We start from the raw sequence: 27,347 nt of genomic DNA, 5'->3' as shown, positions 1-27,347 counted from the left end.
AAATCCCCCATTATTACTGAGTTTTTTATTTTAATAGCCTCTCTAAGCTCCCTGAGCATTTCACAGTCACTATCACCATCCTGGTCAGGTGGTCGGTAATATATCCCTACTGCTATATTCTTATTATTCGAGCATGGAATTACTATCCACGGAGATTCTGTGGTACAGTTTGGTTCATTTAAGATTTTTTACACTTTCTTTCACATATAGTGCCACTCCCACGCCAACACGACCTGTTCTGTCCTTCCGATATATTTTGTACCCTGGTATTACTGTGTCCCATTGATTATCCTCATTCCACCAAGTTTCTGTGATGCCTATTATATCAATAGCCTCATTTAATACGTCGCACTCTAGTTCACCCATCTTATTATTTAGATTTCTAGATCCTATCCCTCACCCCCATCGGTTTGGTAATAATGCCACCCACAGCCCCAGCTGTCAGCCAGTCGCCTTCTGGGGGGCAGAGCTGGACTCTGGGGAAGAGCAGCTCCCCTCCTGGTTGGTGAAGAGGGTCACTCCAAGGAGCTGCAGGGATTTTAGAATGGGTCAGCACCCAGGGACAGGGAGATCCAGGCTTTGCCCATCGTTACCTGGCATTACAGGTGTCATGGAGTCCCGGGGCGATACTCTGGAACTGCTCCCTACGAAGCCAGGCAGGACTCTGGGGAAGTCTCCTTTCTCTGAGCAGCCTGTCTGCAGGACACACAGCTCACACAGCTTCCACCTTCCTGGGTCTGACCTCGGAGCATTCAGCCTCCTCTGCCCCTCCGTGCGCTTCCCACAGCGAGTCCGCCCAGGCGGGGTCCTGGGGAAGCCAGAGGGTCCTGCACCCCATCTCCGCAGTCAGACGGGACTCTCAACCAGGCAGTAAAACAGGTTTATTAGACGACAGGGACATGGTCTAACACAGAGCTTGTAGGTACAGAGAACAGGACCCCTCAGCCGGGTCCATTTTGCGGGGCAGTGAGCCAGACAACCGCATCAGCACTTCACTCCATGTCCCCAGCCAGCCCCAAACTGAAACTCCCTCCAGCCCCTCCTCCTCTGGGCTTTGTCCCTTTCCGGCCCAGAAGGTCACCTGATTCCTTCATTCTCCAACCCCTTTAGCTCTCACCTTGCAGGGGGAAGGGCCCAGGCCATCAGGTGCCAGGAAACAGGGTGTCGGCCATTCCCTGTGTCCAGACCCCTGCACACACCTGCCCTCTAGGGCTCTGCAACGATCATACACCCTTATCCCACCCCCTAGATACTTAAGAACTGCCTAGGGGAAACTGAGGCACCCCCGCACTATTCAGAGGAAGCATTAAGAACCGTCCCGCTCGTCACAGCAGGGTGCGGAGCTGCGGGAAGGGAAAGGAGAACGCCGCACAGGGAGGGGGCTAAGTGTGATGAACAGCGCACACAGCTAGCGGGACGGGACAGGCACCGGGGTCCTTCTTCATTCCTGGTCTGGCCTGGTTCCCCCAGGACACCCCCTTTCCCATGGAGCTGTGAGGCTACATCCGGTGCGGCTCTGTGCCCAGCCGGGGTCTCGCTGCCATGGGGCTGTTCTGTGTAACAGGGACCCCCACATCTGGCCCAGCCGCCCCCGAGGGGCACGGTGGGCAGAGATGCCGCAGTGACTGGGACTGCCCGGGAGCAGAGAGGTGCTGCAGCCATCGGTGCCGTGCAGAGTGCCCTGCGCAGGGCGAAGGTAAGAGGAGCTGGGAACGGGCTCAAGGGTCCCGGGTTACACAGCCCGACGGGAATCTCTGCTGACCCAGCCCCATTCATTACCTGATCTCTGCCACCCTAGGTCCAAGGCTGCTTGTCCTTCCGAGCCAGGGGGCCAGGGTTCCAGCCCACTCCATATTGCCTCTCCAACACTAACAGGAGAGGGGGGCAGAAGAGGGCAGCCTGGGCAGGGAGCCGGGCTTGTGTTCAGGTGTGGGGGAGCCGTGGGGCTCTAGAGCAATTTGGTGCATGTCTGTGGTGGGGCCTGTCCTGCCCAGTGTGATCTCTCTTCGGGAGGTGGGGGCACATGTGGGAGGGGCTGAGGCCAGCGGGAGCAGGGGCTGGAGAAGGAGATTGGACATTCTGACACTTTTGGGTCTGGCTCCAGCCCCAGTCAGCCCCATTCCCCTCGCCCCCCCAATACCAGCTGGAGCGTTAGGGCTTGTCTGGATGGGCCGTCACTGCCCTGTGACCACTCTGTGTTGCAGAGGAACCCGGCGCTGGCCCAGCCGCCCCCGAGGGGCACGGTGGGCAGAGATGCCGCAGTGACTGGGACTGCCCAGGAGCAGAGAGATGCTGCAGCCATCGGTGTCGTGCAGAGTGCCCCGCGCAGGGCGAAGGTAAACCCCACCCTGTGCCATTGGCAGCAGGAATCCGAGCTGTGTCCATCCCTCGCCCCCATCCGTTTGGTAATAATGCCGCCCTCAGCCCCAGCCTTCAGCCAGTCGCCTTCTGGGGGGCAGAGCTGGACTCTGGGGAACGACAGCTCCTGTCCTGGTAGGTGAAGAGGGTCACTCCAGGGAGCTGCAGGGTGTCTCAGTGTATTCATAAGTGACCTGGAAAAAGGGATAAACAGTGAGGTGGCAAAACTTACAGACAATACAAAATTCCTTAAGATAGTTAAGCCCAAAGCTGACTGTGAAGAGCTACAAAGGGACCTCACAAAACTGGGTGACTGGGCAAGAAAGTGGCAGATGAAATTCAATGTTGATAAATGCAATGTAATGCACATTGGAAAACATCATCCCAACTGTACATACAAAATGGTGGATCTAAAACAGCTGTTAACACCAAGAAAGAGATCTTGGAGTCATCATGGATAGTTCTCTGAAAACTAGGGCTGTCAAGCAATTAAAAAAATCTATCATGATTAGTCACGCTGTTAAACTGTCACAGAGTGTGGGGGAGTCAGGGCCCTGCACCCCTCTTCCTGGGATTCACTGAGACTCTCAGCCAGCCAGTAAAACAGAAGGTTTATTGGACAACAGGAACAAACAGAGCTGTGGGTACAACCAGGACCCCTCAGTCAAGTCCTTCTGGGGGAGCAGGGAGCTTAGACCCCAGCCCTGGGGTTCCCTGCGTTCCTCCACCCAGCCCCAAACTGAACCTAACACTCCCCCAGCAGGCTCCCTCCTGCAGCCTCTGTTCACATTCCCGGGCAGAGGTGTCACCTCGCCCTCCCCCTCCCCCTCCCGGCTCAGGTTACAGGCTCTCAGGTTTCCCATTGAAACTCCCCTGCCACATTCCCAGGTCAACACTCCCCGCTCCCTGCTGCGTCACATAAACAATAATGACAGGTTTCAGAGTAGCAGCCCTGTTAGTCTGTATTCGCAAAAATAACAGGAGGACTTGTGGCACCTTTACGACTAACCAATTTATTTGAGCATGAGCTTTCGTGAGCTACAGCTCACTTCATCGGATGCATACTGTGGATACCATTTATTTAAATATTTTTGGATGTTTTCTACATTTTCAAATATTTTCAAAGGGTACAGTGCTCACTTCATATTTTTATTACAAATATTTCCACTATAAAAAACAAAAGAAATAGTATTTTTCAATTCACCTAATACAAGGACTGCAGTGCAATCTCTTTATCACGAAAGTTGAACTTACAAATGTCTGACCCAGTATGGCCGTTCTTATGTTTTGTCCCATGCAGGAAGAATGGGGCAGCACACAGGGGCAGCGCGATCCAGGCTTTGCCCATCGTTACTTGGCATTACCGGGCAGCTGAGGCCCTTCAGTCCTGCTCTGTCCCCTTCCCTCAGGACACCCCCTCTTTCCCACATGGAGTTATCAGGTGTTGGCTGGGGTGGCTCTGACAGCAGCACCCTGAGCATCTACTCCACCCCCAGGGACAGAGCAGAGCCCCCTGGAGCACCCCGGAGGGGGCGGGGGTTGAAACCTACAGGGGATCCAGCTGTGTGCTTCTGACGCCTGCTCCATCCACCTCCTGCCCTGAATCTCTCACTCCTCCCTTGGTCCCTGCAATCCCCTGCCACCCCCTGGCAAGGTCCCAGCAGAGCCCCATTCATGTCTCTAGAGCCCTGTCAGCTTCCTCTCTGTTCCACTCCCCCTTCCCCATGAGGGACCTCACTGGGCCCTACATGTTTGCCAGCTCCCTGCCGAGATGGGCCGCAGGGAGGCCTTCGCTTCTTGCCACTCTGGCCCTTCCAACTCGGGGAAATGGGTCGTTTGTTTATGGCACTTGTGGGGGGAACTTGACCAACTTGGAGACGAAAGCAGCTCAGTGACTGGGCAGGGCCTCTGCCGCACGCCCATTGTGTGTTCCAGAGAGACCCGGCATCTGCCCGACGCTGCAGAGACCTGGCCTCTGTGTGGAGAAGTGCACCAGGGACGCGCAGTGCCCCAGGGGGCAGAAATGCTGCAGCACCGGGTGTGGTCACGTCTGCATGGGAGTCATCGCTGAAGGTATGTTCAGACCTTACACATCAGCATCTCTGTGCTCAGCCCTGCCGCGTGTGCTGATCCCGGGATGAGCTGAGTACAGGGCTCCCCAAGGGCTGAGAGCTGCCTGCCTCAGCTGGGGCTGGGGCTCGCTCAGTCAGGAGCCAGAAGCCCAGTCCCATAAACCTGCCCTGAATGATCCCGACTCCCGGCTGGCCTCAGAGACTCTGAGACTGGCAGATCCTTAACATGGAGATGGGGCCTTCTCTCCGCAAAGAGCACGGGTGCAGAGGCTAAGGGCACAAGGGGACAGCGGCTGTGGGGTCTATCTTCCTTCTCCCAGCATGGCCTGTTTCCCTCCCCCGCCCCCCCTGCTGCACTTCAGTGCGCAGGCTGGGTCTCACTCCGTGTGGCTGTTGGGTCTTGCAGTGAGGCCTGGAGTCTGCCCGGCGTTAGCAGGAGGAGCCGTCGGTGCCTGTGATGAGAGATGCCGTTCCGACAGCGACTGCCCGGGCGCCCAGAAGTGCTGCAGCAACGGCTGTGGCCTGGCCTGCGTGGCCGTGAAGCTTGTCGGTGAGAGGCAGCCGTTCCTCGTGCAGGGCCCGTTGCGGATCAGTCCTTAGAAAGGCACATTCGGGTGGATTTCGAACCCGCTGTGTCCAGGGGGCATTCAGCTGGCCCCTCTGTGCCCCAGACCCGTAGGGACCCATCTGCCCTCCTGCATAGCACAGCCAGAGACCCTTGCCTGGGGAGTCCTGCATCCAGCCCAGAGCTCCTCGTGGAGCTAGAGCAGACCTGAGAGAGAGATGTTCAGACTTGAGCTAATGCCCAAGTGACAGAGCCCACCACCCCGCCCTGCTCCTTGCTTCTAACCTGAACATGTGGGGCCCCAGCTCCCAGCCACTGCTCTCAGAAATCCCTCTCCGTGCAGACAGCTGCAGACCGTGACCAAGTCACCTCAACCTTCTTGAGAAACTAAACAGATGGAGCTTCTGCAGTTGCTCCCTGCAGGGCAGCCTCCAGCCGCAGACTCGTTCTCTCTGGCTCATCTCTGCCCCTTCCCAGTGTGTCCACCTGTCCGCAGTGAGCCGGTGCGTCCCTAGCCGTAGACCGAGACCACTGGGCACTGAGGGACTCGCTAACCGCTGGGGCTTGGGTTGCTAGTTACCCTGTGCACACAGAGGTGGCATGGCCCAGGGAAGCCTCCTTTTAACATCTTGGCAACATGTGCCCAAGCCCTGGGCTCGCTCTATGCAAGGCACCGTTAACCCCATCCCCAGCAAACATCCCCTAGGGTGACCAGATGTCCCGATTTTATAGGGACAGTCCCAATATTCGGGGCTTTTTCTTATATAGGTGCTTATTACCCCCCACCCCCGTCCCGATCTTTCTATCTGGTCACCCTAGCCTCCCACCTCTGTGATGCCCTGCTGGGGAGCGCTGGCAGGAGCTGATTCGCATGTGCGCAGCCATTTGCAGACGCACCCCAGCGCTTTGCTCCTGAACTGCCCTGGCTGGTTCCCCCGGCTAGGACTCCGCTCTCCTGGGCAGCCCTGCTCCCAGCGGAGGGACAGGCCAGGGCAAAGGGCGCACAAGTGGTCTACGAGGGAGGCGGGTGCTGATTTCTCCAGCCCCTCCCTTCTCACCGCACTGTGTGTCTCACCCTTTGGCCTGCTCTGTCTCAGTGAAACCTGGAGTGTGCCCAGCCAGAGCCCCAGGGGCCAGCCAGGAGCCCTGTCTATCCCCCTGCGCCCAGGACAGTGACTGCGGAGGAGCCGCCAAATGCTGCCGCCTCCACTGTGGCCCCACCTGCCTTGCCCCCCAGCACGGTGAGTTTGCTGCCCCTCTCGGAGCCTGGCCCCACACAGGCGAGGCTCACTGCTGAGCAGGTGAGAGGCATTTGGGACATGTAGGCACGAGCCAGGACCCACCACAGAAACACGTTGTATCGCTGCTGGTTCTGGCGGGATCCCACGGAGAGGGGCCAATTCAGGACAAATTGCTTCGAGCAGGGCAGCCACAGCCCAAGGCCGGGGGTCCTTTGCACACCGAGGCAAACCCAACCAGACAGAGAGGACTTCGGTCTCACCACACTGGCTAACCACAAGTCACACAAGCAATTCCCTTAGACACTCCAGTTTCCCAGCATCCCCACCAGTGCCCCTCGTTATGGGGACAGATGGTTATGAAAACCAACACCCCAGTAAAAGAAAAAAGGTTCCCTCGATCCTAAAGGACCAAGCCCCAGAGCCAGGTCAAAATACAAATCAGATCTTACCCACAAATCACACTGTTGCCAATTCCTTAGAATCTAAAATCTAAAGGGTTATTCATAAAAGGGAAAAGACAGAGAGGAGAGCTAGAATTGGTTAAATGGAATCAATGACATCCAGTAACGGCAAAGTTCTCGGTTCAGGCTTGCAGCAGTGATGGAATAAACGGCAGGTTCAAATCAAGTCTCTGGAGAACATCCCCAGCTGGGATGGGTCCTTCAGTCCTTGGTTCAAAGCTTCAGGGTAGCCAAGTCCCTCCAGAGGTAGGAAGCAGGACTGAAGACCAGATGGAGGAGCTGCCGCAGCTTTGTATAGTCTCTTGCCATGTGGTCTGTCTTCCTTTGTCCCAAGGTCAAGCTGCCCATCCCATGGCCTGGAAACACCTCAGAGTTCTGTCCATAGGCAGGTCCCTGCACACCTGCCTGAGTCCCAAGGCGTGTGTGCCTTCTCTCAATGGGTCAATTGTATAGAGGATGGTCCTTAATGGGCCATCAAGCAGGCTAGGCAGAGCTGACACCAACTTGTCTGGGGTGTCACCCAGAAGCACAGCACAAGTTTGGAATACAGACAGTACAGAGCCAATACTTATATCTTTAAATACAAAAATGATACATGCATACAGATAGCATAATCCTAATCAGCAAACAATAACTTTGTCTTAGACACCTTATTTGACCCCCTTTATACAAGGTTTGGTGCCACTACAGGACCTTGGTTGCAACAATGTTCTATACGGTCCCAGTTCAAGTCAATAATGTCACACACGTCCTGAATGGTCCCTGCTCCCCAGCCAGCAGCTCAGACTCAGGCCATCATTCCCGCAGGGAGCTCAGTCCCAGGGGTCTGGGAATGGGGACGTGGGGCACAGAGCACTGGGGGCCAGGGGGCAGAGGACATGGGCCCAGAGAGCTTGGGACCGAGGGCCAAGATGGAGCAAAGAGCGAGGACAGATGGGGCAGGAGCGCTGGCTGCACGCAGGGCACGTGAGCTGAGGCACAGAGGGGACGGGCAGCTGAGGACAGGGCTTGGGGCAGGGCGGGGTCTGGGGGAGAGGACTGGATGTGCCAGGGCCCAAGCCAGATGGGGTCACAGGGCAGAGAGGGAGCAACCTCAGAGAGCAAAGGGCAAGGAGAGGCCAGGGAAGGTGCCGAGGCAGCAGGCCAGGGGACTGGTTCTGGGCCGCCCTTCAGCCCGGGCCTGGCCCATTTCCCCAAGAACCCCCCTGCCTGCCGCCCCATTCCCGCATGGAGTCGCTGGGACTTGGCTGGGGCAGCTCTGTGACTGGGCAGGGCCTCACTGCCACGCGCCTGGCCTGTGTTCCAGAGAAACCAGGGCTGTGCCCAGCATTTAAAATCAGAGACGAGGGGCCGCCCCTGACGCTGTGCCAGCAGGACAGCGACTGCCACAAGAGAGACAAGTGCTGCAGGATGGGCTCCAGCTACATCTGTGCACCGCCCTCCCCCACGGCAGGTGAGACGGCACGTGCCCACGTGGGCTGCTCCAGGGGCACCCGCTGCCCACCCCGTCACTCCCTCCCAGGGGCCGATGGCTCAAAGGCCAGTTTCCTGGTGCAGGGGCTGGGATTCTCTGGAGCCCGTGACCTTTATGTGGGGGGTACCCAGAGTTACTGGCTGGAGCAGGGCACCGGGAGGAGGAACAGGGAGGGACTAGAGGGACAGGCAGTGAGCAGAGAGCTCTGACAGCATATGGGGAGAGTGGGGTGCCCATGACAGGGGCTGAGGACAGAGGCAACCGGGCCTTTTCCTCCTAAGTTAGCATCCTGGGAACGAAAAGGTCTCAGTGCAGTGGGTGGGGAAAGGCTGGAACTCAAGGGCTGAGGCTGGATTGAGGAGAGAGCAGGGTCTTTTGTCAGCCCCATTCCCTGCCATCCCCCCGATACCAGCTGGAGCGTTAGGGCTTGTCTGGATGGGGCGTCACTGCCCTGTGACTGCTCTGTGTTGCAGAGGAACCCGGCGCTGGCCCAGCCGCCCCCGAGGGGCACAGTGGGCAGAGATGCCGCAGTGACCAGGACTGCCCGAGAGCAGAGAGATGCTGCAGCCATCGGTGCCGCCAGGCATGCCCAGCACAGGGCAGCGGTGAGTGTCCGTGCCAGTGCTGGAGGAATGGCAGTGACAGCCCTATGGCAGCATTGGGAATGCACTGATGGGACCGCACGAGCGGTGGACAGGAACAGGGGCTAGAGGCTGGGCCTACAAAGGGGCCTCTGCTCTCTGCCTGTCCCAGCGGGTCCATTTCCCTGAGGTCTCCTCTCCCTCCCCAGATGGAGGCGGTAGGGGCTCATCAGGGTCCGACTGCCTCGGGCCACCCCGTGTTCCAGCCGGCAGCCTGCCCGGCCACTGAACAAGGAGCTGTGGGGCCGGCGGAGAGCCAGAAATACTGCAGGAGTGGCTGTGGCCACGCCTGCAGCTCCTTCACCCGGGGAGAGACAGTCCCACTGTGACGAAGCGGGACTGTTCTTAATGTTTCCTCTGAATATGGTGGGGGGGCCTCAGTTTCCCCTAGGCAGTTCTTAAGTATCTAGGTGGTGGGATAAGGGTGTATGATCGTTGCAGAGCCAGACCCCTGCACACACCTGCCCTCTCGGGCTCTGCAATGATCATACACCCTTCTCCCACCACCTAGATACTTAAGAAATGCCTAGGGGAAACTGAGGCACCCCCACAATATTCAGAGGAAACATTAAGAACAGTCCCGCTTCGTCACATACACGCCCCGCGTTTGGAGCCACAGCAGGTGGGGGCAGCGTGGCAGGCTCAGGCACACCCCCGGGCCGTCTTCAGGCCCTGCGCAGCAGCCTTGTGCCTTGGCCCGGGGTCCCACCCGCCTGGGCTCTCTGCCTCTGAGGTGACTCGCCAGCACCACCGGGCCCAGGGAATCCCCCTCCCCACAGGCAACTGGCCCCCTGGTGCAGAGAGAAGGGCACACAGGGTCCCAATGACCCCCTGGCGCTGCCAGTGCGCCGGCATCCCACGCTCCCCACGTCAGCAGCACCCGGCTCCTAGCACCCAGCCCCTCCACCTGATCACAGGCAGCTTGGGCCAGGGACGCTCCCTTCCCCGGTGGGCTCAGACCCCTCCCTCGCCCCCCTGGCCTCCCTCTGGCCAGCTCTGTGACTGCCCTTGGCCTCTTTCTGCCCAGGGAAGCCTGGATTCTGCCCCGTGCGCAACGGGCTCTACGTCAGCTATGAGTGCAAAGCCAGATGCCGAGGGGACGGCGAGTGCCCCAGGGCCCAGAAGTGTTGCCTGCAGGGCTGTGACCACGAGTGCTTGGCCCCTTCGGAAGGTAGGAGGCAGGTTCAGATTGCCCTGCAGGCAGCCCCTCACCTGGGCAAGTGAGACGCTGGGGAGAGACCGGGCAGAGCTAGTTCCTGCGGGTTTGTCGGGGTGGCTGGGATAGGCCAGCCTGGCATGTGCCCAAGGCGCTCAGACAAGCTCCCAGGCATAGGGCCCCGGAGCCACCACGTCTGTGCAGACAGACAGGGCCCAGGGCTCAGCCTGCGAAAACAAGGAGCCCCGTGACTGTGACATCACGACAGAACGACCAGTGGTGGGGAGGGTGCTCGTCCCATCACGAGACCCCAGTGAGCCCCCTCACTCCTCTGCCTTCTGCTTTCCAGAGAAGCCCGGCATCTGCCCCCTGACAGACGGGATCGCGTCCGAGTCCCCCTTGTGCAGGTCCTCATGCACAGGGGACAAGGAGTGTGCGGGGGACCAGAAGTGCTGTGAGAGTGGGTGTGGCCGGACATGCCAGGCCCCAGAGAGAGGTAACAGAGCGGCAGGAGCTGGGCTCCCCTCACTCCAGCATGGGGCTGTCACCCCAGTTAGCATCCACTGGAGCTACCTTGCCCCGCTGGTGAATCCCCCGCAGGAAAGGGTTCACGCCAGCGGCTGTGGGCAAGGCGGGCGAGGGGCAGCTGGAGACCTCCCCACCCCTGCGCCAGGTGCTACCTGCGCTCCAGGTGTGAGCAGAGAGCACCGGGGTTGCAGCGCACCGAGGGGCCAGGAGCCCCGCCTCAAGCATGGGGGTGCCGGGTGCAAGGTGTGGAGCCTGCCGCTAAGCAGCCGTTCCACAGGCTTTGTGCACCTCTGGGTCAGGATCTGCAGCTGCTGAGCGAGGCTGAGTGGTGGGGAGCTGCAGCCCGCTGTGTCAGGCCTCTGGACTCCAGGGCCAGGCCGGAGAGCCAGCCCTAAGAATCCCCCAGTGTAGTTCCGAGGGGCCGGTGGGTGCAGCAGGATGGGCTGGCTGTGCCCTCCCCCTGGGGTGGGTGTGGTGGGTCCCCACTGTGACACGTTCTATCCAGCAGCCTCCAAACCTGCCCTTCCCACCCTCTCTTGTCAGAGAAACCCGGCGCGTGCCCCAAGCAGAAGCCCTGGGAAACGCTGGTGCCGTGCAGCGAACAGGACGCCTGCGCTCATGACCGGGATTGCCCCAGGCAGGAGAAATGCTGCTTCAGCGGCTGTGCCATGCGCTGTGTCCCCCACTACAAAGGTACCCAGCTAGGCTGCAGAGACACCCCCCCGGGACCAGCCCCATTCATCCCCAGGCCAGACTGGCAGTCCAGGGAGAGAAAGGACCCTATGCCAGGGCAGTGCGGCAGAGAGAGGGTGGATGGGAGTGCAGGGGCCAGGAGTGAGCATGTGTCTGCAGAGGGCTTGGGCTGGAGGGGCCCGAGAGTCTAGCTGGGACCCTCCCCATGGGCAGTTCTCATTACAGGGTGATATGGAGGGTCCCCCGCCTGCCACGGAGGGGTTCATTGTCCCTCTCTTGTCCCGTCCCCAGAGCATCCCGGTGCCTGTCCCAGGGCAGAGGCCTGCAGCGACCCGAGGCAGCCCCGTTCACACCAGTGCCTGGACGACCATGTGTGCGAGAGACACGAGAAGTGCTGCGACACGGGGTGCCGCTGGGAGTGTGTGGCAGTGCGCACAGGTACGTGCATGCTCCCTTCCCCTGCCCTGGTGCTCCCTGGGCTCTGCGCACCCCTGGTGATCGGGCATCTGGGCCCCCTGCTGTGTTACAGAGAGAGAGGACAAGTCTGGGGATGGCCCCACTGACTCGTGCGTGGACGAATGCAGAGCTGACGAGGAGTGTCCCAGAGGACAAAGGTGCAGAAGCAATGGCTGTGGCCGTGTCTGCCAGAAAGTCCCCCGAGGTGAGGCTAGACCTAGAGCCTGGGGGCAGCATGGAGTGTGGGCCTGCACAGGCCATGGACCGGCGTGCAAAGGGGCACTGCTTGGTCGGGCCCACATGCCAGGGAAAGGAGCCTTGGTATCACTGTGCATGGGCAAGGGAGGGTTCCAGCTGCAGTCACTGCTCACAGGCCATGCAGGGCTGATATGAAGGTCTAGCCCTCAGCCCCAAACTGACTCCCCCTCCAGCCCCTCCTCCTCTGGGCTTTGTCCCTTTCCCGGGCCAGGAGGTCACCTGATTCCTTTGTTCTCCAACCCTTTAGCTCTCACCTTGCGGGGGGAAGGGCCCAGGCCATCAGTGGCCAGGAAACAGGGTGTCGGCCATTCTCTGTATCCAGACCCCTGCACACACCTGCCCTCTCGGGCTCTGCAAGGATCATACATCCTTATCCCACCACCTAGACACTTAAGAACTGCACGGGGAAACTGAGGCACCCGCACACTATTCAGAGAAAACATTAAGAACAGTCCCGCATCCGATGAAGTGAGCTGTAGCTCACGAAAGCTTATGCTCAAATAAATTGGTTAGTCTCTAAGGTGCCACAAGTCCTCCTGTTCTTTTCGTCACAGGGGTTTCTGTGCCTGCGCTGCTGTGTGTTTATACTGGAGGAAGTTGGTCAGAGCAGTGCGCCTGGCCTGGGCAGCAGGGGACAGGGGGAGGTTTGGGGTGGCCCCTCGCTTCTGTGGGAGCTTGTTCCAGTCTGGGGCCAGCCCCAAGGCAGCTCTGTCTCCTGCCCCTACGAGCTCTATCCTCATGGGGCAGCTCCATCCCAGCAGTCTAGGCTTGGTTAGATATGCAGGGCCCAGGCCCTGAGCTCTTTGACGATAAGGCCTGGGACCTTGAACTGGAAGGGTCCCTTCAAGGGGCCTTCCGTCACCCTGGTTGGGCCCATTGCCGTAAGTCCCCCGTTCCCATCTGGAGTCGTTAGGCTCCAGCGGGCCCGGTGTCTCACGGGCACATGGCCACTCTGTGTTGCAGGCGTCTGCCCAAGGCCCCAGGGCTTTGGGTCGTGCATGGAGTTGTGCTTTGCTGATGAGGAGTGTCCCCGGGGACAGAAGTGCTGCAGCAATGGGTGTGGCCACGTCTGCATGACAGCAATCACGGGAGGTGAGCTCAGGACCGGTCAGCCCTGCCCCAGATGCAGACACTCCCCTCCATGCAGGGCCCGGAGGGGAGGAGGGGTCGGGGTCGCTCAGGGAAGGGGCAGGACCACAGCCCCATTAACCAGCCCTGGATGATCCCGTTGCCCCCCAGGCCCCAGGGGCTCTGAGTTTCTACTCAAACTGCTTCTCTCTTTCCTGGGCCCTCTTCCCATGGGGAGCTCCCAGCTCAAGATGCCGAGGGCCGGAGTCTCTTCACTCCTAGGCTGAGCCCGTGTCATGGGGCTGTTCTGTGTTCCAGGGAGACCCGGCCTTTGTCCAGAGCCCCAAGGGGCAGGCCTTTGTGTGGAGCAATGTGGGGAGGATGAGGAGTGTCCCAGGGGGCAGAAGTGCTGCAGTAATGGGTGTGGTCACGTGTGCATGTCCCCAATCTCTGCAGGTAAATTTAGTCCCTCAGTGTTAGCGTCTCCAGAGCTGAGCCCTGCCCCACACGCAGACTCTGAGCTCTCGGGGCAGGGCCTGTGTTTGGCCAGCGCCCAGCTCCACAGGGCCCTGGCCTCTCCGTGCTACTATCAGACATTGTGAAATGATTCCTCCTTGCCTCCCCTGCCGCATGCACCGAGAGCTTTTCTGTCAGGAGAGCAAGAGCTGGGAGGCTGGGTGAGACCAGCCCTGCCCAGCACAGACCGCTGGGTCTGCTGGCATCTCACCTCTTTGCCATGGCGTTTGTGGGACTGTGGGGGTCAGGGATCCTCCCAGCGTTATGGACAGGGTCTGGGCAGATCCTTGGGAGATCTGTGGTGGGAAGTCAGCAGGATTTGGGGGAACCATGGGGGATCTGTCAGGGGTTTTATGGACACAGACACCCATGCAGCTCAGAGTGGGAGCTCCAGTCATGAGGGGGGAGCCAGCTCACCCCGTCTGGAGGGGTCCAGGAGCCACGCAGATGGGTGGCTTCTCCAGCGGCAGCAGAGGGCCCTTTGAGGGGGTGTCTCCTATGTGTTGTCTTAACCCCCGTCAGGAAGCAGCCGAGGGAGCCCAGCGGTGAGCCATGCATAGCGTGACCAATGGCCTTCGCCGACTGGCAGAGTTCTCACAGCTTAACCCCCTCCCTCTTAGGGTGAAAGTCTCCTGCCGGCTGGGACCTTCTCCCACCAGCCCCCGTCCGGCATCAGCCTGTGGCCAACTAACCCCTTCCCTTTCTCCTGCGTCCCCTGCGGCTGGAGTTACTGTACCCTAGAGAGTAGCTGGAGGGTCCTGGTCTGCTGCAGAGAGGGCGCTTGGCACCTGGGGGCAGGAGGGGCAGTTTGCAGGGGTCACTGGACTCCCTCCTCCAGCTGCTTCTCCCCACCCCAGCCTGGCAGCCCCTTGCTCCCTGTCATCTCCTCTACCACAATGCACCCAGGATGCTGAGGGCCCGTCCTAGCTCCGCTGGGAGCCGGCACCGGGGTGCAACATCCTCAGCAAGATCCAGCCAGCCAATCAGAACATGGCTCTGGGCAGTCAGTGTCCCCAGCCACCTCTGGGTGCTGGGATCCATGGGTGCTACCACGCGCCTGAGTCCACCGGCCCCTAACGCCCCCCCATACAAGGCCGCCTGATCTCCTCCTGCTACAGAAAAGCCTGGCACCTGCCCACCGGACCCAGCAAAGTGTCGACACGCAGCCCCCCCGGAGTGTGACAGTGACCGCGCGTGCCCTGGGAGGAAGAAGTGCTGCTTTAGGACGTGTACGATGCGCTGCGTACACCCAGAGGAAGGTACCAGTTATGCAGCTAATCTCTGCGCACGGGGGGTGCAGGGCCGAGCGAGCGCTCCCGGCTCCGGCTCCACCGGGCCCATCGGGAGGGGTGTGCCACGCCCTGACGGCCAGCACAGATCACTGCACAGGCCTCATGCGTATCCAGGGGCACCAGGGAAGGACCCAGGTACCTGGCTGCACCAGGCCCGTCGGGAGGGGTGTGCCACGCCTTGACGGCCAGCACAGACCGCTGCACCGGCCTCACGCATATCCAGGGCACCGTGCCCTGCTTCACCAGGGAAGGACCCGGGTACCTGGCTGCTTCCCAGCTTTCCTACGGGACAGGGAAACTGGGCACGGGCTGGTGCTGAGCCTGACACTCCCCCAACTCCGGGTTCCCCGCACAGAGCTGGAATGGGGCCGGCACAGGGTCCCCGGAGCATATGGGAAATGGGGTTTTCAGCAGAACGTGGGGCAGGGAAAGGGGTAAGTCTGAGTCCAGTCTGTGCCCAAAGCCAAAGAAAGGTGTCCCCTAGCCTGCCCGTGACCGCTCAGCTTGTTTGCGTTTCAGATGCTGTATAACGAGCGGGCCCAGCGCCACAGGAGCTGAAAGGAAGCCGCCCCTTTATCACGGGACAGCCCATCATTAGACCCCTTTCATTGGCCGCCCCCTGCCAACGCAACTTCCAGACCCCTACAGACCCTGCAGCAATAAACTGAGTGCCAGCGCCAGGCCCGAGTCCTGTGTTCCCTGCCCAGCTGGGCGTTCTAGCCACCAGCCCGCCCGTCGCTTCCCTTTGGGGGCGCAGCTGAGAAGGTGCCAGATTTCCTCAAATCCACCTTGCTGGAACCACAGAGCAGAGCCACCTGCAGGCCCGACGCCAGCCCCTGGGGCAGAGACGCAGCTTCCTGCCTGCTGCCACCTCAGCAGAGCTCCCGAGACCCAGTGTTCTGCATGGGGCCAGCCCAGCCCTGCTGAGCCGAAGGAAAACGGGGCACAGGGGAGCGGACCCAGGATGAGTCCTGCCCCGGGAGCCATTATTCAGATTGAACTCAAGCCACTCGCTGGCTTTGCCCCCCAAGTCCCACCCCCCAAGCGCATCCTGTCCCGCTCTCTTGGGGCTCTAGAGAGCCACCGTAGCCGGGTGTGAGCGGAGCGCTCTCCCCCCAGCACCCAGGCGGGCACTGTAGCTCTGCTCCAGCTCAGCTTCCCGCTCCTGGTCCTTGTCCCCTCGGCGCCAGGAGGTGTCAGAGCTGAGCCATCACTGTTATAAAACCAACCGAGCCGAAGGCAAAGGCCCTGTGCTGGGGGCTGCCCACAGGGCCCCCTGGGTCCTGAGCTCCCCTGGAAGTGTCAGGCCAGGCAGCTGCACTCAGCCACCCTAAAACAACACAGCACCAGTCGAAGGCTCCCGGGACAAAGGGGGTGTCCTCCAGGGACATCAGTTGTTATGGGCAAGGGGGGCAGTTATCCCCTCCAGACTTAAATAGGGCTGTATGATCCATTATCTCTTTGCTGCCCCACCCAACTAGGGAGACAATTGTTAGGAAGGCAATAATTGCCTCGTTCTTCTCATGCTGCTCTGTGGGGCAGGTGATGCTGTCCATGCCCCACACCAGAAATCTTCTGAAAAGCTGCCCTGTTCTCCCACACTTAGCGCCAGTACTAGGGGTCTGCACTCCCCCTATACCCCCCCAGCCCATTGGCCGGCCATCTCCCCAGTTCTCTAGGCTGCGATTAGTTCCGCCTCCCAGTGCTTTAGGAGGCTGTTGTGGTTTCACTTGCCATTTGGGATAGGATCCCAGCTCACAGTTGTGAAACCCCAGCCACTGAGCATCACCTAAGCTGACCCCTGCAGTCTGACAACCAGCTGTCCCTAGCCTAGCAGGTGAGCTCAGCTCCAGCCTTGGAGCAAGCCCTGAAAGGGGCGACAGGCAGGGAGATCAGCAAAGGGACAGAGCTGGGGACACATTTCAGGCCAGGCACAGAATGGCACAGCTGATGTGGATGTCCTGTGCAGAACCCAAACTGCAGGCATGAGTAATTTCCATGTGTTCCCAAGCCCCTTCTAAAGCGCTCAGCAGAGACCTCACTTTGGCCCATATGTTTGAACCACCTAGTTCTACTGAGCCCTTGGCTGAGGCCTCAGTCCCTGCAAGCAAATCCCCCAGAGCTGCCAAAGCCAGCCTTGGAAGCCCCAGGCACATCCTAGCATCAGTCAAGGGAGCCGGGCCTGGAGAGCAGCTCCTCCCAGACAGCAACAAGCCCCAGCAGTAAGGGGAAGGGGAGAACCCACCTGTATTTATAGGGTTTGTTTCCCCGGCCTCACCAATCACAGGGCAGAAGAGTCCATTTGGGTCCAGAAGGGGAGCTCTGTCTTTGTGTGCATAGCTGTCTGCCCTGCTAATGAGAGAGGCCAGGCCCAGAACGGACTGGATTCTTTGTGGGTCGAAGCAGAACAGACCTGCAACCTGAGGGGGTTGATTTGGTTTTCCCATTTCCATTGCCTGGCAAGCCGGTTCCACCAACCTGTCTGAGTGGACTCTCCGGGGGGTGGAGCCAGAGCCTTTAAATTCATCTCCTGAGCCCAAATACCAGTTTGGTGGGGCAGGGACAGGCTAGTCTAGTCTAGTCTTCGCGAGCTGTGAATTTGGGAGTGGCTGTTTGCTGCTGTAAGATTCCCTATGTACCCTGTTTCAGGGAGAGTTTTTCTGCTGGACCTGAGCGTTCTGGGGTGATAATGCCCCTGCACCTCGAGAAATACTTGCTAGCGCTATTTCGGTGAAGAAGCACCAGACCCCACCCGGAGGGGACGGGGTGATGACAGTTTGTTTATTCTAGTGGTAGGCGAAGGCTCCCCGGGATCAGGGCCCTTGTGCTGGGTGCTGTGCAAACGCATAAGAGACAGCCCCTGACACAGGGAGCTCACGCTCCCCCCGGGCAAGACAGGGGTGGCAGGGAAATAGAAGCAGAGACCTGCCCAGAGTTGCAGTGCAGAGGTTAGAACCCAAGTCTCCTGGCTGCCAGCCCAGTGCCTTATCCTACCCACGTTGCCTCTTCCTGCAGCTGGGTGGGTGTCTGAACAGGGCAGGCCCAGCAGATCGAAATGGGGGGTTCTGACACGAAGGTTGAGAGGGAAGAGTAGTAGCATCGCCAGTTAAAAGAACTAAAAACTCATGAGAGACTGTCCCAAGTAGGAAGTGCTGGGTCTCGTTCTTTGTCGGCTGGGGCTGTTGCTCATGGGGCTACGTTTTCAGGCTTTTCTGCACAACTGTTGTTTTAAATGAAGCTGAGATTCTCGTGCTCCCCTGACGCCAGGAGCTGGGGCTTCAAGGAGAACACATGCTGGCACGAGAGTCACGGTAGCGAAGGGCACAGACCAGCAGGCTGGGAGGAAGGGGATCATGCTTGGCCTGTCACACACTGGGGCCTTGGCAGGGGACCCTGCTGCCCACATGCCAGGGCTGTGCACTCCCACTACCCAATGTGCCCTGGAGTCCCAAATGCCCCCCCACCCCCTCCAATAGGGAAGCAGGGGCAGAGTCTGCACTCCAGCCAGAGTTGTGTGCACAGCTCCCTCCTCTCCCAAGGGCAGGAGTGACAAGACCTACTTCTGTTTGAAAAGGGTCAGTCCTTGTATTTAACCCCTCAGACCCTCACGAGGTCCCAGGGAAAGGGGCGTTTGGCTGATAGCAGCCCCTGCCTGCCAGCGCCGCGCTCCGTGCTGAGCGTTAACACGCAACACACACGTCCATGGCTACAGAACGGCAGCGGGGCTGGGCCAGCTCGGGGGCCGCGGGGGCTGGCTCTGCAGCTGGGAGACAATGCAACCGCCTCCAGCCAAACCCTGCTGCAGAGGGTCCGGGGGAGCAAAGGTCTGGGCTTCCCAGGCAGGGAGTCGTTTCCCTCAGAAAGGGACAGGAATTGTGCCCGGGAAGACAGGCACCAGCCAGGAACAGCAGCTTCCTCTTCGGCTCCCCCACGCCGGCCAGGGCTAGGCAGTGCCTGCGACAGAAAGGCAATGCGGTCAGGCCCAGGGCATGCCCACGGCACCTCTCCTTCCCAGCTCCCTCCACAGATGGCCTTTCCCCCATCAGTGCTTGGGGGCGGTCCCCCCTCCCTCCCAGACTTGGGGGCCTGCCGCCATCCTGGGCGCAGAGTCCTGCCCTGAGAGGCCCAGGTCCCAAGCCAGCCCTGGGCTCCGCCCCGTGGCGCTGGGCCGCCCGCTCCATTTACCGGGCGGCCTGCAGGCCTGCAGACATTCCTCCTTTGTCTCAAAGTTGTTCCTGTTGCCGCCGCAGCCGCCGTACACAAACTCCTCGCAGGCCTGGCTGGACCAGTTGTAGAAGAAGCGAGGGAACCTGGCCTTGCAATAGCCACACACCGAGGGCAGGTGGCAGAGATCTGCAGAGCAAAGGGTTGGGGGGCTGTGAGAGGCAAAGGGGGAGGCTCGAACTGCCTCTGCCCCCTAAGGCCCCAGGCACCGGGGCGCTGCTCTCAGAGGGGCCTGCAAAGTGGGGCGGGGGTGGAGGGCAGCAGAGCCGTTCTCTTGCATACGCCCCTCGTCCCGTCACCTGGCATCAGACCCATCCTGCCCCCCACTGCCCCACTGCCCAGTTCGTCTACCCCAGGCCTCCTGCCAAGGGTCAGGGCTGGCCCCACCAGGGAACTCCGAGCCCAGGCGCGGGCTGGCTGCAATGCACGTCTCTGCCTGTTAGCGCAGAGGTGTGATGTGCTGGGAAGCCAGGGGCCGTGCCCACTGCTGGGGTGAGCGTTACACGTGGAGTGGCAATGGGCATGTTGCTAATGCCCCGGCCCGTTCACCAGGGACCCCAGGCAGAGGGCAGCGGGAGCTGGAGGCTGGAGCGAGTTAATGAATTGGTAGCAGGACCCGTCGGACAGGCTCGTCCCAGCCGGGGAGGGACCAGGGCTTCTCAGAGAAGCCACTTCCCAGGCATAAGCGTCACCCCACAGGCCATAGGGAACCATGGGACCCTCCACCCCCACCCCCACCCCTGGGAGCGAGGGTGGATCAGACGCAGCCTTGGCTAGGGGGAGGCCGCATGAGGCCCCTAGAGCCAGAGAGCGTCACGCCTCAGAATGGCCCAGCGGCCACGGACCTACGGCTGCAGGGAAACATCTTTGAGATTCACCCCCCACCCCAAACCGCTCAGGCTGGGCTGCTCCCCGGCTCCAAATCATGGAGCAAACCCAGCTCCAGGCACCCTCTGCACAGCAAGCAGCCAGCGCCTCCAGCACGTCTACACAGGCGACCCACTGTGGGGAGCAACGGTGCAGACTGGGGTGCAGGCAGGGCTCAGCTACATAAGTCCATCAGAACGGCCAGACTGGGTCAGCGCAAAGGCCCATCTAGCCCCGTGTCCTGTCTGCCGACCGCGGCCAGGGCCAGGTGCCCCAGAGGGAAGGAACAGAGCAGGGAATCACCAAGTGATCCATCCCCCGTCGCCCATTCCCAGCTCCTGGCAAACAGAGGCCAGAGACCCCATCCCTGCCCTGCACATTAGAGGCCCTGCCATCCGGCCGTGCTCTGAGCCACTCCAGAGGATCCCGCACTGTGCTGTGCCCGCAGCAGTGCACCTCTGAGCGGCGGCATGTAGCCGGCGAGAGCAGCCCCGCGGGCTCTGCCATGGGACGCGGATGGTGGAATCGGGGCTCCCCCGGGTCGGGGTGGCACAGTCTCAGCCCTGTGCTTGGAGGAGGAGGAAGCTGTGTCTCACCCCGCCCAGCAGCAGCCCCCCTACTGCCTTCGGGGGCCTAGCGCCCAGCGCCGTCTCTGCCCGTCGGGCTGGGCACTCTGCTCTGGGGGACCGGCCCAGGCCCTGGCTGTTCCTGAGGGGCAGGCTCATTCCCAGCTAGTGAGGCGCAGGGGCCAGGACCCCCGTACCTGTCACTGCCATCTGGCAGGTGTAGCCACACTCGTCCGGGCAGCACTTGTCGCTCCTGGGGCAGTCGCCGTCGGTGCAGCAAGTGGAGCAGGTGTTGTTCGCCAGGCAGGCACTACAGTTCTTCCCATCAAACACTCCCCCCACCGGGGCCACCTTGTAGCAGTAACCAGCCTTAACTGCAAAGAGAGACGGGTCAGCGCGCACTGACCGGGGGCTGCAGAGATCCACAACTCCACCCTGCACGGGAGTGGGGGGGCTGGGCACATCGGGGGGATCCCCAGATGGGTCTCAGGTGGGGTTTGGCTAGGCACTGCCCCCCCTCCCCAGGCACATCCACTGTCTGCCCCTCGTCCTGCACAGCCCATGGGCGGGCAGGTCCCACGAGAATCCAGCCCCCATTGCCGCTCCCATCCTCCGCGGGGGCGGGGGAGTTCGTCCCAGGGCTGGACGCCCCAAGGTGCCGCACCTGTGTGCTGGCCCGGCAGGTGCCCGCTCTCAGCACTCACCAGGTGCTGCAGTCGACCTGTCTCCCCGGGACGCAGCGGGCAGCTCGGCCCACAGCGAGAGCAGGGCCGCCAGGAGCACAATGCCAGCCAACTTCATGGTGCTGAGATGCTGGGTCTCGATCCTCAGGGCTGAGGCAGGGCAGATTTAAGCTGTCTGGCAAGCGGGGCTGGTGCCGCAGAGGGAGGGGCCGGCTCTCAGGTGGCCTGTCCGGACCTGTCGGAATCTGACTCCAGCTTATTCCATTCCACTGTAAGTGGTCCCAGGTACCCGCCCTGCCCAGCCAAGCCTTGCGCGGTCACCTGGGGAGAGCAGGCAAGGGGAGGAGCCAGCCGGTGGCATAGGTAAGACAAGGCTCTTCCTGCGAACTGGCTCGTCACTGTGCTGAGCCGCATGGCTGGGCCGTATGTCGCCAGGGCCACTGGGGAGGGCAGGAACATGCCCCGGCCAGCGGCAGAGCACCCCGGCTATCTCCTGAGACCCTGTGCACCACGCCCCAGGGGACGGGCCCAGCAGATGGTCCAACCCCAGGTCACGGGGGCCAGCAGCCAAACTGGCAACCATCAGCAATGGTTTGGGCCCAAGACTCTGCCTCACTAACAAAATGGTGACGCCCCCCCCTTCCTCCCCCCAGCTGGGCAGAGAGGAGAACAGGCTGCCAGGGCAGGAGGGGACGGGGTCCCCAGCACTCCCTGAAAAGTGCAGGGGTTGATATTGACCAAGCAGCAAAGGGACACGCTGGGAGACCGCAGGAGACTGGAGACTGGGATTCTACTTCGACTCCAAGAAAATCTATGTAAAGAAGCTGATTTGGTGCAGGGCTGATCTTCAGGTGTTCAGACCCCTGGGGAGGGAGGGCTGGGGGCAGGCAGTCCACCGCTTTACTAGCAGACACCTAGCTCAATTGAAAGGGAATAACACTCAACGAGTTTATTCTACAGCACTCAGTCGGGCAAGAGTCCCGGACAGAACACGGGGACCAGCTCCATCAACCCACCCGAAACCACAAGCCGGCTCCCCCCAGCAGTATCCCAGCCCCATGTACAGAGCCCGGCACCGCAGCTCAGCCGGGCTCCTGGGATCTCCCACGTACAAGGAGCAGCCCTGGCGCCACCCTTCATTCCCACCCACACGCTCACATGCCTGCGTGGGAGGCTTTAATGTGCTTTGTGCATTTCAGCTTCCTGGCTGCAGGGAGGGAGAGCAAAACAGGTGAAGGACAAGATCCAGGCCGGCAGCTTCCTCCCCTCTGGAGCCTGGGACTCAAATATTCCCAGGGGCTCGGTCCCATCCTCACCCCCCGTATTTTCTTTTCACCTGAGCCCAGGGTAGACCTCTGCTTCAGGGAGGTGGCATGGCCACCAGCCTCTCCCTCGCCTCCAGTCTCTCTGGACCTGGAGCAAGCAGAGGGAGGGTTCCCTGTGTCCATCTCCTTCCCCGCCAGGGCTTGCCCAGCTATGCATGGTTCCTCCCAGAGAGCAGCTGTGTCACTGACACTGTGGGGAGGGGTCCCAGCCAGTCATTCAGCCTCCCACACAGCCCCAGAAATAAATAGCTCACAACTAACATGGGCGAGGCAGAACCTGGTACTGACTGAGGATAGTTTTAACTGTGTTTGTTTAAAGGTGCGGGCCCTGAGAATTGCCCAACCAGCAGCACAGGTGATGCATGAACAAAGCATTCAAACATTTCCCTGGACAGTCCCCGGGAGAGAGAGAGAGAGAGAGCGTACATGCCTCAGGTGTCTGTGCCCATAGGTTGCTGGTGCAATCTTCCTATTTGCGCTCACAACTGCACACCGAAACTGATCGCAAACACAGGCTCCAAGGGTCACCCGCACCCAATGCCTATGGGAGGCACTGAGTCAGGTGCAGATGGGCCAGGGGATGTCACACATTGGTGCAATAATAATTATAACCGGTACAAGAAAATGGTTAGTTGCACTCCGCGTACCTAACCTGTGGAACTCACTGCCACAAGATAGCACTGAGGCCAAGAGCTTAGTAGGATTCACAGAAGGGTTGAAGTATTTCTGTGGTTAATGAAAATATCCAGGGTTACATTCACTAGGGTTAGGTACAAACCCTCATTTCACGCTGTAAGCCAGCCACTGGCTGCCAGGGGCTAGGAAGAACATTGCCTGGCTTGTTGCTGCATAACAGCCTACTGCAGGGTTTCCACCACCTGCCTCTGATCAGCTGGGTCCAGCCACTCTGACATATGGGGCTAGCAGGTGGAGTAGAAAGAGAGCCTGAGACATAAGCCCTTGTTGCAGAGGCCCGATGTGAGGCCTGAGGCCTGAGCTAAAGAAGTGGTCAAAGTTTTGCTGATATAAAGCAAAGTCAAGCTGTGAACGAGAGGCAGGCCCAGCTCACAGAACCTGGCAAGCACAAGGCTGATATTGCAGAAACACACGTTCCTACAAGGTGCTGGGCACAGAGCACTCGCGCCAACACATTCCAGAAGGGTGGTACCAGAACACCCCGAGCCCAAGCGTGGTACAAACACATCCAGAAGGCAGTGAGAACACCCTGACCCCTTGTCATAAATATAAAGGGAAGGGTAACCACCTTTCTGTATACAGGGCTAGAAAATCCCTCCTGGCCAGAGGCAACCTCCTGTTACCTGTGAAGGGTTAAGAAGCTCAACTAACCTGGCTGGCACCTGACCCAAAGGACCAATAAGGGAACAAGACACTTTCAAATCTTGGGGGGGAAAGGCTTTTGTTTGTGCTCGTTGTTTACGGGGTTGTTCTCTCTTGGGACTGAGAGAGGCCAGACAGAAATCCATCTTCTCCAACCCATCCTGATCCAAGTCTCCAATATTGCAACCAGTATAAGTAAGCCAGGCAAGGCGGATCAGTTTATCTTTTGTTTTATGTGAATTTTTCCTGTGTTAAGAGGGAGGTTTATTCCTGTTTTCTGTAACTGTAAGGTTTTGCCCAGAGGGGGATCCTCTGTGTTTTGAATCTGAATACCCTGTAAGGTATTTTCCATCCTGATTTTACAGAGGTGATTCTTTTACCTTTTCTTTAATTAAAATTCTTCTTTTAGGAACCTGATTGATTTTTCATTGTTCTTAAGATCCACGGGTTTGGGTCTGTGTTCACCTGTACAAATTGGTGAGGATTATTATCAAGCCTTCCCCAGGAAAGGGGGTGTAGGGCTTGGGGGGATATTTTGGGGGAAGACGTCTCCAAGTGGGCTCTTTCCCTGTTCTTTGTTTAAAACACTTGGTGGTGGCAGCATACGGTTCAAGGCCAAGGCAAAGTTTGTACCTTAGGGAAGTTTTTAACCTAAGCTGGTAAGAATAAGTGTAGGGGGTCTTTCATGCAGGTCCCCACATCTGTACCCTAGAGTTCAGAGTGGGGAAGGAACCCTGACACCCCTCCTAAAGGGAAGGTCAGGAGGACAGTATAATCGATAAATATGTTTTGATCGAACCAACATGTACAAGGTAATGGGTGGTAACAACCCACGTCCGGGCAGTAACTACCCCGTCAGAGGTGCACCACGTAACTTGTTTGTATTGGTGTATAAAATGGAGTCTCAAAGGGAGTGTCTCTGTCCAGCTTAGGCGGGAATGGAAAGCGCCCCCGTTCACTGAGCTGTGGCCATTGTCACGGGGATCCATGGGCTAGTGTAAGGAGACACTGATCTGGGGAGCTAGGACCGTGCTTCATCAACAATAAACCTGGCCAGGTGCCTTCGTACCTTAATGGATCTTGGGGTCGTTGGGCGGTTAAATCGAGGTCTGCTGTGCCAGAAACCTGCACAGAGCTGGGACGACACACAGAGAGAACACACACACAGCCGAACAAGTAACTCCAGAGGGTTACAGGTCCACCTGGCAGTTCCTGTAGTCCTAACTCCCCTATAAACTACCGTGAGGCAGTGCTCAGACATGGCACTGAGGGGGCGTGGTGTAAATACCTAGCAAGGGAGAGAAAAAGACCTGCCATGTCACTAAGCTAGGCCCATCCCAGTGGGGCTCGTCTCCAGAATTCCTACATTTCAAAGGGGGAAATGGCTGCCCGCTGGTGAGAGCCGAAGATTCGATCTGGACTGGGTTGGACAGGTGCCACCTGCTGGAAAGATCTGCAGAGCTCACTTGTGGCGGGTGCCTTGTAAGTCATGCATCACCCCAGACCTGTGGCAAAGCCTCCATGGCCTCTCCCGCGTGCCAAGCCACAGGCATGCTGGGCCACAGGGCTGGGGAAGCCGCCCTCCCTCCCTGATGCTGTTCACTTTATTGTGTCATACCCAGTGGTGACACGGGCCCAGCCGGGCAGTGATAACAGGGCGGGTTGTCTCGGGAAGGCATGAGCCCGCTCAGCCTGGCCATGGGGCGCCCTCCTGAACTAGTAAACAGCGCTCCTGGCTCGGCTGGGTTCCTGCTCCTGCGAGGCGGAGAGGGCTCCAAACAGCCTGGGTTCGCCTGGAGCCACCACCGGCAGCATCTCTGCAGCAACACAAGCGCCCCTGCCCCCTGGAGCAGGCACAGCCCAGAGGAGAGAGGGTGTCACGGGGACCCCGGGCGATGCTCTGGAACTGCTCCCTACGAAGCCAGGCAGGACTTTGGTGGGGTCTCCTCTCTGGGAGCAGCCTGTCTGCAGGGCAAGGAGCTCACACGGTTTCCACCTTCCTGGGTCTGACCTTGGAGCATTCAGCCTCCTCTGCCCCTCCGTGCGCTTCCCACAGCGAGTCCACCCAGGTGGGGTCCTGGGAAAGCCAGAGGGTCCTGCCCCCCAACTTCGCAGTCAGACGTGACTCTCAGCCAGCCAGTAAAACAGAAGGTTTATTAGACGACAGGAACATGGTCTAACACAGAGCTTGTAGGTGCAGAGAACAGGACCCCTCAGCCGGGTCCATTTTGGGGGGCAGTGAGCCAGACAACCCCATCTGCACTTCACTCCGCATCCCCAGCCAGCCCCAAACTGACTCCCCCTCCAGCCCCTCCTCCTCTGGGCTTTGTCCCTTTCCCGGGCCAGGAGGTCACGGGATTCCTTTGTTCTCCAACGCTTTAGCTCTCACCTTGCAGGGGGGAAGGGCCAGGCCATCAGTTGCCAGGAAATAGGGTGTCGGCCATTCTCTGTGTCCAGACCCCTGCACACACCTGCCCTCTAGGGCTCTGCAAGGATCATACACCCTTATCCCACCACCTAGATAATTAAAAACTGCGTAGGGGAAACTGAGGCACCCCCACACTATTCAGAGGAAACATTAAGAACAGTCCCGCTTCGTCACATCTCTCCCCGCTTCGAGACCGAACTGAGAGGGGTAAATTTAGCCGGTGATCTTGGGAAGTTCGAACCCACCAACGTTCCCATGAATGCCCCAGCATCTCTCCCATTCCTTGGTGGGAGTTACACCAGACCCTTCCAGTTTCTCGCCCTCCCTTAGGTCAGGGGTGGTCGATGGCACTCGCATGCCACATGTGGGAAGGTTTATGCGGCCCGTGCCCTTTGGCCACCCCAACACCCCTGGGGTTCAAACTGGGATCGTGTCTTCTCCCAGTGCTCCAGTCTGGAGGGCTGTGATTCAGGCTCTCTTGGTTAAGAGCCCCCATCTTAACCTGGGCCACCACCTGTCTCTGTCACCAGCAGCTCGGCATCAGCCCCGCACCCAGCCCTGTGTCTGAGGCGTCGGTGACACTGAAAAGGGCTTGGCACTGTCCGAGTTTCCCAGATTTACCACTCCCTGGATTACAGGCTCCTTCAACGCACAGAGAGCCCTCTGGCACTGCTCGGTCCAGACCAGCTCATCTGGCTTCTCCTTCTTACATAGCTCAGTGATGGGGGCAGCTAGGGAGCTCAAGTGGGGTACAAACCTCCAGTACTACCCCGCCATCCCAAAAGAGCCCTGGACCTGTTTCTTGGTCTGGAGAACAGGCCACTCTCTGATTATCTCCACCTTATACTTTCCAGCTTTTACCGTCAGTCCTGCCTCCTTGAGGCAGCCCAGCACCCTCTTCACCTGGGACACAGACAGTTAACTTACAGAATCAGCGTGGAGACATTCCTTTCTCAACAACCTTGTCTCCCCAACAAGCTGGCCAAACACAGCGACTTGGTTATCGGACTGTTTATCTTTCTGAACAGCTTTCACTCCATCTGAGACCTTCTCAAAGCTCTCCACACTGGATCCTTCAACAGGACAGTCAGTGGCTTCAGTCACAACAGAAAATTTCCGGCTGTTAGGAACTGAAAC

General features: G+C 59.4%; 3 protein-coding genes across 3 annotated transcripts in view; 2 read left to right on the top strand and 1 right to left on the bottom strand.

Annotated features, from left to right (window-relative positions):
• Positions 1-8,728, top strand: part of LOC122462742 (balbiani ring protein 3-like) — a 28,662-nt gene extending 19,934 nt beyond the window's left edge. Inside the window, exons 13-17 of the mRNA XM_043527314.1 lie at positions 1,565-1,696; positions 2,205-2,336; positions 4,294-4,431; positions 4,837-4,980; positions 8,004-8,728. Coding sequence (XP_043383249.1) covers positions 1,565-1,696; positions 2,205-2,336; positions 4,294-4,431; positions 4,837-4,980; positions 8,004-8,380 — 923 coding nt within the window. The 3' untranslated portion in view covers positions 8,381-8,728. The remainder of the gene's footprint in view (positions 1-1,564; positions 1,697-2,204; positions 2,337-4,293; positions 4,432-4,836; positions 4,981-8,003) is intronic.
• LOC122462741 (keratin-associated protein 5-1-like) lies at positions 8,407-15,506 on the top strand. Its single transcript, XM_043527313.1, has 10 exons — positions 8,407-8,428; positions 8,645-8,776; positions 9,840-9,983; positions 10,318-10,464; positions 11,040-11,189; positions 11,481-11,627; positions 11,719-11,850; positions 12,867-12,995; positions 14,606-14,746; positions 15,299-15,506. Exons 1-10 carry the CDS (start codon positions 8,407-8,409, stop codon positions 15,307-15,309), a joined length of 1,155 nt encoding a protein of 384 aa, XP_043383248.1. The 3' UTR covers positions 15,310-15,506.
• LOC102948154 (eppin) lies at positions 15,505-21,420 on the bottom strand. The gene is made up of 4 exons (XM_007067772.4): positions 21,141-21,420; positions 20,634-20,810; positions 18,965-19,132; positions 15,505-18,733 (listed from the first exon to the last, which is right to left on the bottom strand). The coding sequence occupies exons 1-4, from the start codon at positions 21,235-21,237 to the stop codon at positions 18,723-18,725; spliced, it is 453 nt and encodes a 150-aa protein (XP_007067834.1). The 5' UTR covers positions 21,238-21,420; the 3' UTR covers positions 15,505-18,722.
• Positions 21,421-27,347: the final 5,927 nt, after the last annotated feature.

This window comes from Chelonia mydas, chromosome 13 (assembly GCF_015237465.2).
Source record: "Chelonia mydas isolate rCheMyd1 chromosome 13, rCheMyd1.pri.v2, whole genome shotgun sequence".
Taxonomy (NCBI): Eukaryota; Metazoa; Chordata; order Testudines; family Cheloniidae; genus Chelonia; species Chelonia mydas.
Note: the sequence above shows the minus strand (reverse complement) of the source record. Positions and strands in the feature narration are given on the sequence as shown.

Bases quoted from the DNA above. Each gene is read 5' to 3' on its own strand.
- LOC122462741 (XM_043527313.1), top strand. From the start codon at position 8,407: ATGACAGGGGCTGAGGACAGAG. The intron at 11,628-11,718 runs GTACGTGCATGC...GCTGTGTTACAG, and splicing joins GTGTGTGGCAGTGCGCACAG to AGAGAGAGGACAAGTCTGGG. The intron at 12,996-14,605 runs GTGAGCTCAGGA...CTCCTGCTACAG, and splicing joins CATGACAGCAATCACGGGAG to AAAAGCCTGGCACCTGCCCA.
- LOC102948154 (XM_007067772.4), bottom strand. From the start codon at position 21,237: ATGAAGTTGGCTGGCATTGTGCTCCTGGCGGCCCTGCTCTCGCTGTGG. The intron at 20,811-21,140 runs GTGAGTGCTGAG...CTCTCTTTGCAG, and splicing joins CAGGTCGACTGCAGCACCTG to TTAAGGCTGGTTACTGCTAC. The intron at 19,133-20,633 runs GTACGGGGGTCC...TTTGCTCTGCAG, and splicing joins CTGCCAGATGGCAGTGACAG to ATCTCTGCCACCTGCCCTCG.